The following is an 18306-nucleotide window of genomic DNA, read 5'->3' on the forward strand; positions in this document are numbered from 1 at the left end:
GCGATAGACAGGAACGATACTTGATACTGGAGATTGTAGCAAGGTATCAGACAGGACGAGAAAGACGGGATCGATACTGGACAGGATACTCAAGCAGGATACCGGACAGAGTCAAAACACATGTGTTGGTGCAGAGGTTCGTTGACGGACTGACAACGGATGAGTGAGAGCAAGATACCGGACAGGACGAGACCGGTGGGATCGATATTGGACACTGGAGAAAGATACCAGACAGGACGGGACAGATGGGATAGATACGGGATACTGGATTCAAGAGCAGGATACCAGACAGAGTCAAGATACACGTCTTGCATCTACAGTTTCGTTCCCGTCTAGTTTCTCCTGTTTATTTTCGACATCCCGATTCATTATCTATCCTGTCTGTCCCGTCCTGTCCGGTATCGACCCCATCTGTCCGATATCAACTCGGGAAATTGGAATCGGGTCCTGTCTTCCGTTGGTATTTCCTGTCTGATATTGTTCCTGGTTATTTTGTCCTGTTTAATATCAGTTTTCAGTTTAGTTTTCGCCTATTTTTGTCCTGTTTATTATTTTCTCCAGTTTTTGTTCCTGTCTAGTTTGTCCCCGTTTATTTTCGATATCTTGTGTCATTATCAATCCTGCCTGTCCCATTCTGTTGGGTATCGACCCCCATCTGTCCGATATCAACTCGGGCAATTGGAATCGGGTCCTGTCTCCCGTTGGTATTTCCTGTCTTATATCGTTCCTGGTTATTTTGTCCTTTTTAATATCGGTTTCCAGTTTCCTTACCGTCTAGTTCGTCCTGTTGAATTTCAAAATCGTCACGCGTTTGGGTCCTGATCCTGTTCCGATTTTTGACAGTGCTATATTCTCTACCACGGTATTTGGCAACATCGAATTCCAAGAATACTTCTGCTATATTGCACTCGGTATGTTACTGTACTGTGTTTTTCACATTGTACCTTGACATTTCCAAGAATCCTGTCTAATTCTTTTTATTTTTTTGCGTCGAACCAAAATTTTGCTGAGTCAGAACATTGTACATTGGCGATAAATCGAAGAATTTCCATTCCCCCCAAGTGCCGCTCAAAAATGTCTTTTATAGACCAGTGAGGTTTGGAGGAGTTGAAGAACGCACGAGATTAAGTAATAACAGACCAGTCGGAGAAGCCATACTTCTCCGTTTGCAGTTTGTGTCTGTGAATACTGTTCTATTCAAGCTCAGTGCTCTCACTCTTCCTTGGTCAGTCCGTCAACGAACCTCTGCCCCGCAAGACGCGGGTTTTGACTCGGTCCTGTTTCCTGTTGGTATTTCCTGTCCGGTATTGTTCCCGTTTATTTTGTCCTGTTTAATATCGGTTTCCAGTTTCGTTCCCGTCTAGTTTGTCCTGTTTGATTTCAATATCCTGTTTTGATATCAATCCTGTCTGTCGTGTTTTTTATTATCGGTTTCCAGTTTCGTTCCCGTCTAGTTTGTCCTGTTTTATTTGGATATCCTGTTTCATTATCAATCCCATCTGTCCCGTCCTGTCCGGTATCAACCCCATCTGTCCAATATCTGCTCGGGCAATTGGTATCGATCTCATCAGCCTCTGGCTTCCTGTCGTTCCACGCCAGACTGCTGCCTAACATACATGACTCCCCACTTCCTGTAAAATAAAAGCTTGTGTGAGAAACGTCACGCGTTTGGGTCCTGATCCTGTTCCGGTTCATGACATAAAATCTATAGTGTTAATACAAAAATCCGACAGCAGAAATACTACAAAACTCCAACTATCCTAATACTACAAAACTAAACATGAACAGGAATCCAGAGGCCGACGAGATCGATACCAATTGCACGAGCAGATATCGGACAGACGGGGTCGATACCGGACAGGACGGGTCAGACAAGATTTATATCAGGCACTAGAGGCTGGAGTCTGATAACGAGGAGGACGAGATAGACGGAAACGATACCAGACACTGGAGATCGAAATTTAACAGGACAAACTTGATGATAACGCTACCAGACACTGGAGAATGATATCAAACAGAACAAAATAGCCGGGAACAATACTGGAGATCGATATTTAACAGGACAAAATAGACAGGAACGATACCAGACAGGAAACACAAGCAGGAAAAGCAGACTAACAGGTTTGATATCAGGAACTGGAGACTGGAGTCCGAAAACAAGCAGGACGAGATAAACGGAAACGATACCAGACACTGGAGATCAAAATTAAACAGGACAGACTAGAAAGGACCGCTACCAGACACTGGAGAATGATATCAAACAGAACAAAATAGCCGGGAACGATACCGGAGATCAATATTTACCACAACAAAATAGATGGGAACGATACCAGACAGGAAACACAAGCAGGAAGCCGGACAGAACGGGACTGACAGGATCGATAACAGATATAGGAGATTGGAGACAGAGATCAGACATAACAATAGACGGGAACGATACCAGACACTGGCGACCGGAGACTGATATCAAAACAGGACGAAATAGACGAGATCGATACCGGACAGGATAAACAAACAGGATACTGTACAGAGTCAAAATCCACGTTTTGCGGGTGCAGAGGTTCGTTGACGGACTGACAAAGGGTGAGTGAGAGCACTGGGCTTAAACAGGAGGGAAGCCAAAAGAAAAACGTTTTATAAAAATACTACAAAAATTCTACTGCAGCACAACTCTAATACAATATAAATACAACAGAAATACTACAAAAATACAACGACAGTAATATTACAAAATATCAAAGGAACACTACAAAAATAATACGATAGAAATACTACAAACATACTACGGAAAGACCAAAACAATACTAAAAATAAATACCACAAAAATTAAAATGCCACGGTTGCCATGGCGCCCAATTGGCCCCGCCCGTGTGGCGTCAGCTGCGGCTCTTTGACTGATGGCTTCCCTTCTATTTAAGCTCAGTACTCTCACTCACCCTTTGTCAGTCCGTCAACGTACCTCTGCCCCGCAAGACGCTGGTTTTGACTCCTGTCCGGTATAGTTCCTGTTTATTTGGTCCTGTTCAATATCGGTTTCCAGTTTTGTTCCCGTCTAGTTTGTCCCGTTTCATTTCGATATCCAGTTTTGATATCAATCCGGTCCGTCCCGTTGTTTGATATCGGTTTCCAGTTTCGTTCCCGTCTATTTTGTTCTGTTTAATTTCGATATCCAGTTTTGATATCAATCCTGTCCGTCCCGTTTTTTAATATCGGTTTCCAGTTTCGTTCCTGTCTATTTTGTCCTGTTTAATTTCGATATCCAGTTTTGATATCAATCCTGTCCGTCCCCTTTTTTAATATCGGTTTCCAGTTTCGTTGCCGTCTAGTTTGTCCTGTTTATTTTGATATCCAGTTTTGATATCAATCCTGTCCGTCCCGTTTTTTAATATCGGTTTCCAGTTTCGTTCCTGTCTATTTTGTCCTGTTTAATTTCGATATCCAGTTTTGATATCAATCCTGTCTGTCCCGTTTTTTAATATCGGTTTCCAGTTTTGTTCCCGTCTATTTTGTCTTGTTTATTTTGATATCCTGTTTGGATATCAATCCCGTCTGTCCCGTCCTGTCGGGTATCGACCCCAGCCGTCTGATATCAATTCAGGCAATTGGCATCGATCTCGTCAGCCTCTGGCTTCCTATTATTCCACGTCAGACTGCTGCCTAACGTGCACGACTCCCCATTTCCCGTAAAATAAAAGGCTTGTGTGACAAAACGTCACGCATTTGGGTCCTGATCCAGTTCCGGTTCTTGACACTACCCAGGCATAAGGAAAAGACATTGGAGTCACGTGACCGGATAGTGAATAGAACCTCGACTTTATGGCTTCTCCGTCCCTATTTTGCGTCTCATTGCCAAATCGTGGCGACCTTACGGCACAACGATCGTTTCATGCTGACCTGATACAAAGAAACCACAGGGTTGGTGACGGCGAAAATGAGGTTGATGTTGTTCTCCGACATCTTCTCCGTGATGAGAGCGAGGGACGGGTAATCCTGTGGACGGAAGGGAATCTCTTTCATCGTGAAGACGAGCGAGGGACGAGCGCACGCGGCGCAAGCTAACCATGACGGTAGACATGCTGTAGGTTTTAGCCGAATTGAGGTGGCAGCGTCCGTCGTTGGGCTGCACGATCCCCGCCAGACGACCGTCCAGGGCCACGTGCGTTTTGGCGTCCGAGGTGAAGATCAGGAGGTGGGACGCGCCTGGACGCCAGCCGATCTGCTCCTGGATTAGGACGTGCGGGACAAAATTTTATTCCGAGGGTAAATATCGACAATAGCTTTAGATCAGGAACAGTCAAATTGTATACAGTGTCGTGATGACTAATTTGGATCACCTGTGCCCGCTCGTTTGGCTTTCCTGTTCTTTTCCAGCCCAGTCCTTTCACTCGCCTGTTGTCAGTCCGTCAGCAAACCTCTGTTTCTACAAGGCAAGCATTTTGACCCTGACTCCCGCCTGTCCCACTCCCGTTTTTCCACCCGTCCGTTCCTGATCTCCCCGTTTGTCTCCGACTACCTGTTTTTGACCCCGACCACCTTTGCTCTCCCGTCCTGGCTCGCAACCCGTTTTTCATTCCCACCCAGTTTCTGCTCTCCTGTCCTGGCTATCGACCTGTTCTTGAGACCCCCATCTCCCACTCCGGAAGATCCACTTCCGGATTCGGATCACGATTCGATTGTGTGAGCGGCTCGCTTGCCCTTCCTCTTTCTATCAATAAACTTGTGGTTAACGCTACGCATTTGGGTCCTGATTCCGTTCTGGTCGTGCCATACAGGGTTCGTACACCTTTTTTGTGGCCAAATTCAAGCACTTTTTAAGGACTTTCAAAGCTAATTTTTCAATTTCTCTTGTACCATTGAAAAATAAATTCAGTGTGAATCATGTCATTTCTTCAGAACCACAATATATCTGCAAGCAAGATACCGGACAGGACAAGACAAACGGAATTGATACCGGATGCCGAAGGCTGGAGCAAGATACCGGACAGGATGAGACAAACAGGATTGATACCGGATACTGGAGAAAGGTACCGGGCAGGAGGAGACAGACGAGATCCATATCAGATACTAGAGATTGGAGCAAGGTACCGAACAGGAGGAGACAGATGGGATTGATACCGGATACTGGAGACTGGAGGAAGATACCGGACAGGAGGAGACAGATGGGATCGATACCGGATACTGGAGACTGGAGGAAGATACCGGACAGGAGGAGACAGATGGGATCGATACCGGATACTGGAGCAAGACACTGGGCAGGAGGAGACAGACGAGATCGATATCGGATACTGGAGACTGGAGCAAGATACTGGATAGCACGAGACAGGCGGGATTGATATCGGATACTGGAGACGGGAGCACGATACCGGACAGGACGAGACAGGCGGGATGTATATCGGATACTGGAGACTGGAGCAACATACCGGGCAGGAAGAGACGGACGAGATCGATATTGGATACTGGAGACTGGAGCAAGATACCAGACAGGGCAAGACAGGCGGGATTGATATCGGATACTGGAGACGGGAGCAAGATACCGGACAGGACGAGACAGGCGGGATGTATATCGGATACTGGAGACTGGAGCAACATACCGGGCAGGAAGAGACAGACAAGATTGATATTGGATACCGGAGACTAGAGCAAGATACCAGACAGGACAAGACAGGCGGGATTGATATCGGATACTGGAGACTGGCGCAAGATACCGGGCAGGAGGAGACAGACGAGATCAATATCAGATACTAAAGATTGGAGCAAGGTACTGGACAGGAGGAGACAGTCGGGATCGATACCATATACTGGCGACAGGAGCAAGATACCAAACAGGACGAGACAGGCAGGATTGATATTGGATACTGGAAACTGGAGCAAGATACTAGGCAGAAGGAGAGGGACGAGATCAATATCAAATACTAGAGATTGGAGCAAGGTACCGGACAGGAGGAGACAGACCGGATCGATATCGGATACTGGCGATGGGAGCAAGATACCGGACAGGACGAGACCGGCGGGATGGATACTGGACACTGGAGAAAGATACCGGACAGGAGGAGACAGGCGGGATCGATATTGGACACTGGAGAAAGATACCGGACAGGACGAGTCAGGCGGGACCGATACCGGACACTGGATATACGAGTAGGATAACGAACAGAGTCAAAACACAAGTCTTGCCAGCGCAAAGGTTTGTTGACGGACTGATAAAGAGTGAATGAGAGCACTGAGTTTAAATAGGAGGGAAGCCAATCAGGCAACAAGCCGCAGCTGGCGCCAAATGGGCAGGGCCAAGTGAGGGCAACCGTGACAAGGTGGCAGTTTGAAAAAAGATGAATCGAAAATCTCCCAAAACCAAATATCCGTACCTTGCAGACGGCCGCCTGAAGGATGGCGTCGAAACCTCCCTCGGGGGCGTCCCGGTTCCTGGACACCATCTGCTTCCTGACTTCTTCGGTGAACCGACTGACTTTATCCGTCAAGGACAGAACGTGCTTGTAGCCGAACTGAGGCCGGCACGTGGTGTTGATGCTGTTCTCGTAGAACAAAAACCATCAATGGTCCAGGAAATGCACTCAGTAGAAGAAGTTTTTGAGAAGTACCTGTAGCAAGGATTCTTGATGGCCTCTTTGGGGGAAATGTACATATAAGGGGAGATGGGCTTATCCACAAAGGCCCCAAATCCCATGCGAAGGTTACTAGTGGTCCGGTTCATGGCCTCAGCCAGACCCTTTCCCAGGGTCCTCAGGCGGTAGAGGTCGTCGTTCATAGAGTAGGAGAGATCCATGAGGTAGTAGAGGTCCACCGGGTAGTCCTCAACTTGGCGTACCTTCACCGTGAAGCGCTTGGCGTCGTCTTGGAAGGAGGTTCAAAAAAAGGCAGTCACTTGTGATACAAAGTGCACGATGAAAAACCGAACCAAAGACGACGGCATAAAGCTGATCCTGCCTAATCAAAGGTCCAGAAAGTGAAAGCCCTCCTATAGTTTGGCTCTCACCTCAGGTGGTTATCCTCTTCCTCAATTTAAAACATCTAATTCAGCCCGACGACTGAAGACCAACCAACTGTCAGGACCGGAACGGAGACAGGACCCACTTGCATGCGTTTCTCTTAGTTTAATTGGGAAGAAGGGAAAGGATAGTACACACGATCCGTAGATCTCTGGTGATGGGGAGCAGGTTGCTCGGACGCGGAAGTGGTATTTCCGTGGCGAGCGTGGCGGTGTCGAGAGCGGAAAAAACGGGTCAGTAGCCGGGACAGGAGAGCCGAAATCGTGGTCAGGATCAGAGAAGGGGTCAGGAAACAGATGGGAACCAGAACAGGAGCGAGTCAGGGTTGAAAAGTTTGCCTAGCGTAAGCTGAGGTTCGCAGACGGACTGACGACCGGTAAAATGGAGGCGGGGGTTCAAAAAGTGACAGGGAGCCAATCAGCGTCCGAGGCAGTTGGCGCCAAAGGAGCATACTCAGGTGCCTCGCATCAGTATCGTACAATATCAGTTTCCAGTTTTGTTCCCGTCTAGTTTGTCCTGTTTATTTTCGATATCCTGTTTTGATATCAACCCTGTCCGTCCCGTTGTTTAATATCCGTTTCCAGTTTCATTCCTGTCTAGTTTGTCCTGTTTAATTTCGATATCCAGTTTTGATATCAATCCTGTCTGTCCCGTTTTTTAATATCGGTTTCCAGTTTTGTTCCCGTCTATTTTGTCTTGTTTATTTTGATATCCTGTTTGGATATCAATCCCGTCTGTCCCGTCCTGTCGGGTATCGACCCCAGCCGTCTGATATCAATTCAGGCAATTAGTATCGATCTCGTCCGTCTCTGGCTTCCTGTCTTTCCACCCAGACCGCTGCCTAACATGCACGACCGCCCCATTTCCCGTAAAATAAAAGCTTGTGTGAGAAAAGTCACGCATTTGGGTCCTGATCCTGTTCTCGTTCATGACACTTTCAATATTTTAGGATGCCGACCCATGGGTAAGAGAATATCACTATGATTAAGTAAGTACTCCCCTCCAAAAGACTAGCACAGAAATGAATGAAAGTAAATCGCAGCAAAACCAAAACGATTGCCGGTCCGTCAACAAACCTCTGCCCCGCAAGACGTGGGTTTTGACTCGGTCCTGTTTCCTGTTGGTATTTCCTGTCCGCTATTGTTCCCGTTTATTTTGACCTGTTTAATATCGATTTCCTGTTTTGTTCCCGCCTAGTTTGTCCAGTTTAATTTCGATATCCTGTTTCAATATCAATCCTGTCTGTCCTTTCCTGTCCGGTATCGACCCCATCTGTCCAATATCAACGCAGGCAATTGGTATCGATCTTGTCGGCCTCTGGCTTCCTATCATTCCACGCCAGACTGCTGCCTAACGTGCATGACTCCCCATTTCCCGTCAAATTAAAGGCTTGTGTGAGAAACGTCACGCGTTTGGGTCCTGATCCTGTTCCGGTTCTTGACAATACCTCTGCACAAGACTGACCAACTGACCATCGATCAAGCCCATCAAGGTAATTCTAATCTGTTGAAAGCTAATTTCTGAGTTAGCTTACCAGGCCTGAGAGTAATATGAAGTCTCTGTGGTTTGATCTGGGTTACGTCCTGCGTGGCCCCCGCCGCCTTCCTGCTCAGAGGACGGTCCTCGATCACCTGCAATCTGCTGTTCGGAGACTCCACGGCCGAAGGAGCGCAGCCCGAAGCTACCAAGTTTGATTTCCGGTCGCAGCGGGACAAGCTAGCCTCCCTGCTCCCGAATTCCTGACGGTAAAAGGCAGCAAATGACGTTTCAGCTTCTATTTCAACACCCGTTTACTTTTGGGAATCGAACCCGGACCAACCTACCTCTTGGACGCACCATGCACAGCTGGGGTGCACGGCCAAACACTGCTTACATGTACTCGCACCTCTGGATGTGCATATATTCGAACCTGGATAAGCAAAAATATGAATACATTACAAAGGCAAACCTTTTCGACCCTGACTCCCACCTGTTTTTGCTCCCGTCTGTTCCCCGGCTTCGGCCCGTTTCTGATCCTGACCACGTCTACTTTCCCATCCCGGCTTTCGACCTTTTTTGTCCCCGACCACGTCTACTCTCCTTTCCTGGCTTTTGACTCGTTTCCGACCCCGACCACGTTTTTGCTCTCCTGTCCCGGCTACTGACCTGTTTTCCGTTCCTGGCACCACCATCCCTCGCCGCGGAAGATCCACTTCCGCATTCAGAACAACCTGCTTCCCGCGTCCAGCAATCACCGGATCGTGGGCACAGCCCTTTCTTCCAATAAAATTTGTGAGAAACGCAACGCAAGTGGGTCCTGTCTCCGTTCTGGTCCTGACAGTTTGTTTGGTGTTAAGAATTCAAATCAAATTTGTAAAACTAATTTCAAGCAATTTCAACAACCTTAAACACCTAATAAATAGACACACTCAATGGTTAAAATACGATTAAAAAATTTGAAATAGTAATAGATATTCAAAATGTTTCTTGACAAGGCACAGACTAACCATGTGAGGAATGGGACCTGATGTCATGATTATTGATGTGACTCAGCTGTGCCCGCTCATTTGGTGGCAACCGCCGCGGGTTCTGATTGGCTCCCTGTCACTATTTGAACCCATTCCTGTATATCCCCTGTAGTCAGTCCGTCTGCGAACCTCTGTTGATACAAGGCAAGCCTGTTTCGACTCTGACTCCTACCTGTCCCATTTTTGCTCCTGTCTGTCTCCTGCTACAACCCGTTTTGATTCTGACCACGTCTGCTCTCCCGTCACGGCTAACGACCCGTTTCTGACCCCGACCAAGTTTTTGCTCCACTGTCCCAGCTATCGACCTGTTTTTCCGTTCTTGACACCGCTGTCGCTCGCTACGGTAAAAAAAAATAAGGCCAGCTTCAAGTAGACTCCAGATGCAAAGAGTTATTCGAGTACATCTAAGAAAAGCACGTAAGCGCACACGCATCATCAATGTGTCACTTACCTGTGCCAGCTCATTTGGTGCCAACCGCCGCAGGTTCTGATTGGTGCCCTGTCCCTATGTAAACCCACTCGTGTCTGTCCCTGTTGTCAGTCCGTCTGTGAACCTCTGTTTATACAAGGCAAGCCTTTTTCGACCCTGACTCCCACCTGTCCCGTTTTTGCTCCCGTCGGTCTCCGGCTACGACGTTTTGATTCTGACCATGTCTGCACTCCCGTCCTGATTTACGACCCGTTTTGATCCCGACCACATCCGCTCTCCCGTCCCGGCTAACGACCCGTTTCTGACCCCGACCAAGTTTTTGCTCCACTGTCCCGGCTATCGACCTGTTTTTCCGTTCTTGACACCGCTGTCCCTCGCTACGGTAAAAAAAAGTTTAAAAAAAAGGCCAGCTTCAAGTAGACTCCCGATGCCAACCCAAACTCCAAGAAAGATGAAAAATGAAGAGTTATTTGAATACATCTAAGAAATGCACGTACGCGCACACGTATCATCAATGTGTCATGATCCCTGATCTGACTCACCTGTGCCCGCTCCTTTGGCGCCAACCGCTGCGGATTCTGATTGGCTCCCTGTCCCTATTTGAACCCAGTCCTGTCTGTCCCCTGTTTTCAGTCCGTTTCCGACCCTCAGTGTATACTAGGCAAGCTTTTTCCGACCCTGACTCCCACCTGTCCCGTTTTTGCTCCTGTCGGTCTCCTGCTACGACCTGTTTTGATTCCGACCACGTCTGCACTCCCGTCCTGACTTACGACCCGTTTTGATCCCGACCACATCTGCTTCAAGTAGACTCCAGATGTCAACCCAAACTCCAAGAAAGATGAAAAATTAAGAATTATTTGAGTACATCTAAGAAATGCACGTACGTGCACACGCATCATCAATGTGTCACTTACCTATGCCAGCTCATTTGGCGCCAACCGCCGCATGTTCTGATTGGCTCCCTGTCCCTATGTAAACCCACTCCCAGTCCTGTCTGTCCCCTGTTGTCAGTCCGTCTGCGAACCTCTGTTGATACAAGGCAAGCCTTTTTCAACCCTGAATCCCACCTGTCCCGTTTTTTGCTGCCGTTTGTCTCCGGCTACCTCCCGTTTTGATTCCGACCACATCTGCTCTCCTGTCCCGACTTGCGACCTCTTTTTGATTTCGACCGCGTCTGCTCTCCCGTCCTGGCTTACGACCCGTTTCTGACCCCAACCATGTTCTTGCTCTCATTTCCCGGCTATCGACCTGTTTCTGACCCCGACCACGTTTTTGCTCTCCTGTCCCGGCTATCGACCTGTTTTCCGTCTCTGACACCGTGTTCAGATCACAAACTGTGTACGAGAGCAGTCCTAGCGAACACCAAATCATGGGCGCAGCCCTTCCTCTTTCCCTTCAATAAAACCTGTGGTAAACGTTACCCAATTGGGTCCTGTTTCCGTTCTGGTCCTGACAGAAAACGGGGGAAATACGGAAAGTCCAATAGCCAAGGCGAACCCCCCCGAAAAGATGAAAAAGGATGAGTTTATTTGAGCGCGTCTAAGAATTACACATACTTGCACGTGCAACAAAAGAAACTGTACAGATGATTTTAACCAAAAGATGGCGTCTTTTATGTTAAATCAAGTTTCCAAAATGGAACCTTACCAAGAGCTCCAGTTATTCCCAAAATCATCCAAAGGCACATCCCAATCCCGTCCATCCTGCTGCTGCACACGTGCACCCCGGGAAGTCTCAATCGAGTGCAAAAAAACATCAAAAACATCAAATAAATAAACTTCTTCTACTCTCCAAAGGGTTTGCAAGTCGGAATGTTTTGAAGACGCCCCCTACTCTCCCTAAAAAGTAGAGGGGCTGGCCATCAAACGTCCCCTTTAAGTCAATGAGCAGCGAGAGATGGCCCTCTAGCGGGGATGAAGCGTAATTGCAATACACTAGGGACGGAAATAGTTTCAAAATAAATAAATACACACGCATTCATTACTACAGTAATCCCTCGGTTATCGCGGTTAATGGGGACCAAAACCACCCGCGAAAAGTGAAAATCCGCGAAAAAGCGACGCCCCTTCAAAAATACTTAATTTTTTAAAATTTATTTTATCTATTTATCTTTTAATTATTTTATTTTATCATTATTATTTTTTAGACCCGCAAAGCTCTGAACCCGCGAACGTGGAACCAAAAAGTAGCGACGCCCCTTCAAAAATGCTTTAAAAAAATAAAAATAAAATAAATAAATAACGTTTTTTTTTTTTACATTTATTTTATTATTATTATTTTTGTAGACCCGGTTAATGGGGACCAAAACAACCCGCGAAAAGTGAAAATCTGCGAAGTAGCGACGCCCCTTCAAAAATGCTTTAAAAAAATAAAAATAAAATAAATAAATAAATAAATAACGTTTTTTTTATTTTATTTATTTTATTATTATTATTTTTTTAGACCCGGTTAATGGGGACCAAAACAACCCGCGAAAAGTGAAAATCTGCAAAGTAGCGACGCCCCTTCAAAAATGCTTAAAAAAAAACGTTTTTTTCTTTAAAATTTTTATTTTATTATTATTATTTTTTAGACCCGCGAAGCTCTGAACCCTCGAACATGGAACCGCGAAGTAGCGAGGTCCCACTGTATATTTTTTTACAATTTAAGCCAGGGGGTCTCGAACTCAATAAATCTAGGGTCCCAGGTAAAATAGGGACAAATCTAATTTCCAATACAAAATAAGATCGAAAGATAAAACCAATTTGTATGAAAATCCATCAATCAGTAATACATGAAAACAGTGACTCCTAGTGGTAAATTGTAACTCATTTGAAAAAAAAAGAATATCGGTTTTAATAATCAGTCACGGTTGCCATGGTGCCCAATTGGCCCCGCCCATGTGGTGCCAGCCGCGGCGCATTGACAGATTGGCTTTCTGTCGATTTAAGCTCAGGGCTCTCACTCTTCCTTTGTCAGTCCGTCAACGAACCTCTGCCCCGCAAGACGTGGGTTTTGACTTGGTCCTGTTACCTGTTGGTATTTCCTGTCCGGTGTTGTTCCCGTTTATTTTGTCCTGATTAATATCGGTTTCAAGTTTCGTTCCCGTCTATTTTTGTCCTGTTTATTATTCTCTCCAGTTTTCGATCCCGTCTAGTTTCTCCTGTTTATTTTCGATATCCTGATAAGTTATCAATCCTGTCTGTTCCGTCCTGTCTGGTATTGACCCCATCTGTCCGATATCAACTCGGGCAATTGTTATCGATCTTGTCAGCCTCTGGCTTCCTATCATTCCACGCCAGACTGCTGCCTAATGTGCATGACTCCCCATTTCCCGTAAAATAAAGGGCTTGTGTGAGTAACATCACGCATTTGGGTCCTGATCCTGTTCTGGTTCTTGACAATACCTCTGCACAAGACTGACCAACTGACCATCGATGAAGCCGACAAACCAAGCAAGCGCAATCTTGCTACAGTCTCCAGTATCTGGTATCGCTTCCGCCAACAGCACCGGACAGGGAATACCAACAGCAAACAGGACCGAGTCAAAACCCATGTTTTGCGGGGCAGAGGTTCGTTGACGGACTGACAAAGGAAGAGTGAGAGCCCTGAGCTTAAATCGACAGAAAGCCAATCTGTCAATGCGCCGCAGCTGGCACCACATGGGCGGGGCCAATTGGGCACCATGGCAACCGTGACAGATTATTAAAATCGATATTCTTTTTTTTTTTTTAAATGAGTTGCAATTTACCGACATAATTAGCAAAAATACAAAAACAATCATAAAGATGTGCATTAAAAAAAAATGTAAATAATACTATTTTTAATACTAATTGTCCGCCATCTTGCAGCTCATGGTACCCGAAAAATAAAATCAGGCAAAAGGCTGGGCAAAAAAACTAAAAGAAAACTGTTGGTTTCCCGTAAAATAGAACGCATTTGGGTCCTGATCCAGTTCCGTTTTCTGACATAATTAGCAAAAATACAAAAACAATCATAAAGATGTGCATTTAAAAAAAAAATGATTGTAAATAATACTATATATATAACATGAGCCTCACCTATGGGGAGCTGACATAATTGTCCGCCATCTTGCAGCTCATGGTACCCGAAAAATAAAAATCAGGCGAAAGGCTGGGCAAAAAAATAAAAGAAAACATGATTGGCTCCCTGACAGTATTTGAACTCAGTCCTATCAATCCCCTGTTGTCAGTCTGTCTGCAAACCTCAGTGTATTCTAGGCAAGCCTTTTTCGACCCTGACTCCAGCCTGTCTTGTTTTTGCTCCCGTTTGTCTCCGGCTACGACCTGTTTTGATGCTGACCACGTCTGCTCTCCCGTCCTGACTTACGACCCGTTCTGATCCCGACCAGGTTTTTGCTCTCCTGTCCCGACTTACAACCCGTTTTGATCCCGACCACGTTTTTGCTCTCCTGTCACGGCTATCAACCCGTTTTTCCGTCCCTGACACCGCCATTGCTCGCTACGGAATATCCACTTCTGTGTTCGGATCACAATCTGAGTACGAGAGCGACTTGCTTCCTGCGCCAAGCGAACACCGGATCGGATAAAACTTGTGAGAAACGTAATTGGGTCCTGTTTCCGTTCTGGTCCTGGTACCGCGGGGCCTCAAACTATCATCCTGAGGGCCACAAATGGCCTCTGGGCCACAAGTATGAGATCACTGCTTTAAGCTTTTTTAAAGTTTTGTGACCTGATCACAACAAAATTAGCCTGACGCAAATTGAGCGACTTAACTAACTCAACCAGACCTAACTATGCAATTCGACTCATTTTTATCCTGATAAATTCTAATTTAGGAAAAATCAAACCCATTGCAACTGTAACCTGACCAGAAAACCACCGCAATATTTTGTCCCGTATAATTTCGGTTTCCAGTTTTGTTTCCGTCTATTTTTGTCCCGTTTATTATTCTCTCCAGTTTTCGTTCCCGTCTAGTTTCTCCTGTTTATTTTTGATAACCTGTTTCATTGTCTATCCAGTCTGTCCCGTGATTTCGGTTCCTGTTGGTATTTCCTGTCGGTATTGTTCCCGTTTATTTTGTGCTGTTTAATATCGGTTTCCAGTTTAGTTCCCGTCTATTTTTGTCCTGTTTATTATTCTCTCCAGTTTTCCTTCCCGTCTAGTTTGTCCTGTTTATTTTCTATATCCTGTTTCGATATCAATCCTCTCTGTCCCGTCCTGTCCGGTATCGACTCCATCCGTCCGATATCAACTCGGGCAGTTGGAATCTGTCTCTGGCTTCCTGTCCTTCCACGCCAGACCGCTGTCTAACGTGCATGACTCTCCATTTCCTGTAAAATAAAAGGCTTGTGTGAGAACGTCACGCGTTTGGGTCCTGATCCTGTTCCGGTTCTTGACATAAAGATCATTTTGAGATTTGGATGTTTTTCTCCCCTAGTAGTCTTTAAAAGTGTACTTTTTCGGTTGCAATAGGTTCTTAAATGTATCGTTTCAATTCAAAAAAGCAACCATCAGCAAATAACAAACGAATAGGCAAAGTTAAATCAAGAATTTTAAATGTTATCTTCAGCAATCAAACATCTGCAAACTACTGTACTGAATTCAAAGAGTAACTGCCACAAGGAACTGTAATACCTAAATGTAACCACTTGGTGTCGCAAGTGGAAAACTTAATTATAACGGCCTCCGTTGTGGTGCATTCAAAGACGCTAGGAAAGCAGACAATCAGATTGGTTCGGGAGGTTAAGTTTAGGTTCGACCCTAGAGGGCGTCATCCGATTCTATACGGGATAATGATCCTGATTGGTTGAAATCAGGGCTCTCCAACATGAAACCCGTGGGCACCAGGTAGACTCCCTGTGTAGCCCACGGACTAGTTCTTAAAAAAATCTCACAAAATCCAACCCGACCCGACCTGGGCCCGCTGATATTAAAGCCGACCTAGCCCGAGCCCGACTAATTAGCTTGGTTTAAGGGACAGAATGTTCATGTTTTATTTGTAAGGGCAGGCTTCTGTCTCTCGGATTTGTTTCTTTTTAAAGTTTATCCACCCGACATTGTTTTTTGTTTCTTTTTGTGTCGCATGATAGAGGATCCATCAGATGGATTGAGTCTCCCTCTCGCCAAGCGCTGCTGAGCGTGTCCCTAAAAAGTTGAAAGTAGAATATTTTCTCTATGAAGTATGTGTTAACTATGCACATGTCAGAACCAGATCAGGAGGAGGACCCAGATGCGTAACGTTTTCACACAAGCTTTATTTTACGGTAATGGGGCAGTCATGAACACAAACGCCAGTGATTTGGCGATTGTTGGGCAGAAGAAGTAAGACACAAGTCCGGCGTGGAAAAACAGGAAGCCAGAGGCAGACGAGATCGATACCAGATACACGAGCAGATACGGGACAGACGGGATCTATACCATACAAACGAGCAGATACTGAACACACAGGGTCGTTACTGGACAGGACAGGAAAGCCAGGATTGATACCAGATACTCGAGCAGATACAGGACAGACGGGGTCGATACCGGACAGGGCGGGACGGACAGGATCGATATCGGATACCTGAGACTGGAGTCAGATATCAGACAGAACGAGACAGACGGGATCGATACCAGACGCTGGAGACTGGAGTCAGATATCAAACAAGACGAGATAGACAGGAGCGATACCCGATACTGGAGACTGGCGCAAGATATCGGACGGAATGAGACAGGCGGAATTGATACCAGATACTGGAGACTTTAGCAAGATATCAGACAGGATGAGACAGACGGGATTGATACCAGACACTGGAGACTGAAGTCAGATATCAAACGGGACGAGATAGACGGCATCCATACCCGATACTGGAGACTGTAACAAGAAATCAGACAAAATGAGCCAGGCGGAATCGATACCAGATACTTGAGACTGTAGCAAGATATCAGACAGGACAGGACAGACGGGATCGATACCAGACACTGGAGACTGGAGTCAGATATCAAACAGGACGAGATAGATGGGATTGATCCCAGACACTGGCGACTGGAGTCAGATGTCAGACAGGACGAGATAGACGGGATTGATACCCCATACTGGAGACTAGCGCAAGATATCGGACAGGATGAGACAGACGGAATCAATACCAGATACTGGAGACTGTAGCAAGATATCAGACAGGACAGGACAGAGGGGATCGATACCAGACACTGGAGACTGGAGTCAGATATCAAACAGGACAAAATAGACGGGATCGATACCTGATACTGGAGACTGGAGTCAGATGTCAGACAGGACGAGACAGACGGGATTGATCCCAGACACTGGGGACTGGAGTCAGAGATCAAACAGGACGAGATAGACGGGATTGATACCCCATACTGGAGACTAGCGCAAGATATCATACAGGATGAGACAGGCGGAATCGATACCGGGTACTGGAGACTGTAGCAAGATATCAGACAGGACAGGACAGATGGGATCGATACCTGATACTGGAGACTGGAGTCAGATATCAGACAGGACAAGATAGACGGGATTGATACCCCATACTGGAGACTGGAGTCAGATATCAGACAGGACGAGACAGACGGGATTGATCCCAGACACTGGCGACTGGAGTCAGAGATCAAACAGGACAATAGACGGGATTGATACCCCATACTGGAGACTAGCGCAAGATATCGGACAGGATGAGACAGACGGAATCAATACCAGATACTGGAGACTGTAGCAAGATATCAGACAGGACAGGACAGAGGGGATCGATACCAGACACTGGAGACTGGAGTCAGATATCAAACAGGACAAAATAGACGGGATCGATACCTGATACTGGAGACTGGAGTCAGATGTCAGACAGGACGAGACAGACGGGATTGATCCCAGACACTGGGGACTGGAGTCAGAGATCAAACAGGACGAGATAGACGGGATTGATACCCCATACTGGAGACTAGCGCAAGATATCATACAGGATGAGACAGGCGGAATCGATACCGGGTACTGGAGACTGTAGCAAGATATCAGACAGGACAGGACAGATGGGATCGATACCTGATACTGGAGACTGGAGTCAGATATCAGACAGGACAAGATAGACGGGATCGATACCTGATACTGGAGACTGGAGTCAGATGTCAGATAGGACGAGACAGACGGGATTGATCCCAGACACTGGCGACTGGAGTCAGAGATCAAACAGGACAATAGACGGGATTGATACCCCATACTGGAGACTAGCGCAAGATATCGGACAGGATGAGACAGACGGAATCAATACCAGATACTGGAGACTGTAGCAAGATATCAGACAGAATGAGACAGGCGGAATCGATACCAGATACTGGAGACTGTAGCAAGATGTCAGACAGGACAGGACAGACGCGATTGATACCAGACACTGGAGACTGGAGTCAGATAT

The 18306-nt window shown here is 46.4% G+C and overlaps 1 protein-coding gene across 4 annotated transcripts in view; it reads right to left on the reverse strand.

The window, feature by feature from the left end:
• Positions 1-18306, reverse strand: part of LOC148347816 (integrin beta-3-like) — an 83797-nt gene that overhangs the window by 31697 nt on the left and 33794 nt on the right. For 2 of the 4 annotated variants that reach the window (XM_088324207.1, XM_088324206.1), the window contains 6 exons: positions 8828-8913; positions 8539-8743; positions 6597-6849; positions 6363-6525; positions 4061-4222; positions 3895-3990 (listed from right to left, as the gene is read on the reverse strand). In XM_088324207.1, the coding sequence (XP_088180333.1) occupies positions 3895-3990; positions 4061-4222; positions 6363-6525; positions 6597-6849; positions 8539-8743; positions 8828-8913 (965 nt within the window). Of the gene's footprint in view, positions 1-3894; positions 3991-4060; positions 4223-6362; positions 6526-6596; positions 6850-8538; positions 8744-8827; positions 8914-11588; positions 12253-13981; positions 15235-18306 lie in introns of those variants that run through there. The other 2 variants (XM_088324205.1, XM_088324204.1) reach the window with 2 other exon arrangements.

The sequence above is a fragment of the Urocampus carinirostris genome, chromosome 19 (genome assembly GCF_059441175.1).
Source record: "Urocampus carinirostris isolate Australia breed hairy pipefish chromosome 19, RoL_Ucar_1.0, whole genome shotgun sequence".
Lineage (NCBI taxonomy): Eukaryota > Metazoa > Chordata > Actinopteri > Syngnathiformes > Syngnathidae > Urocampus > Urocampus carinirostris.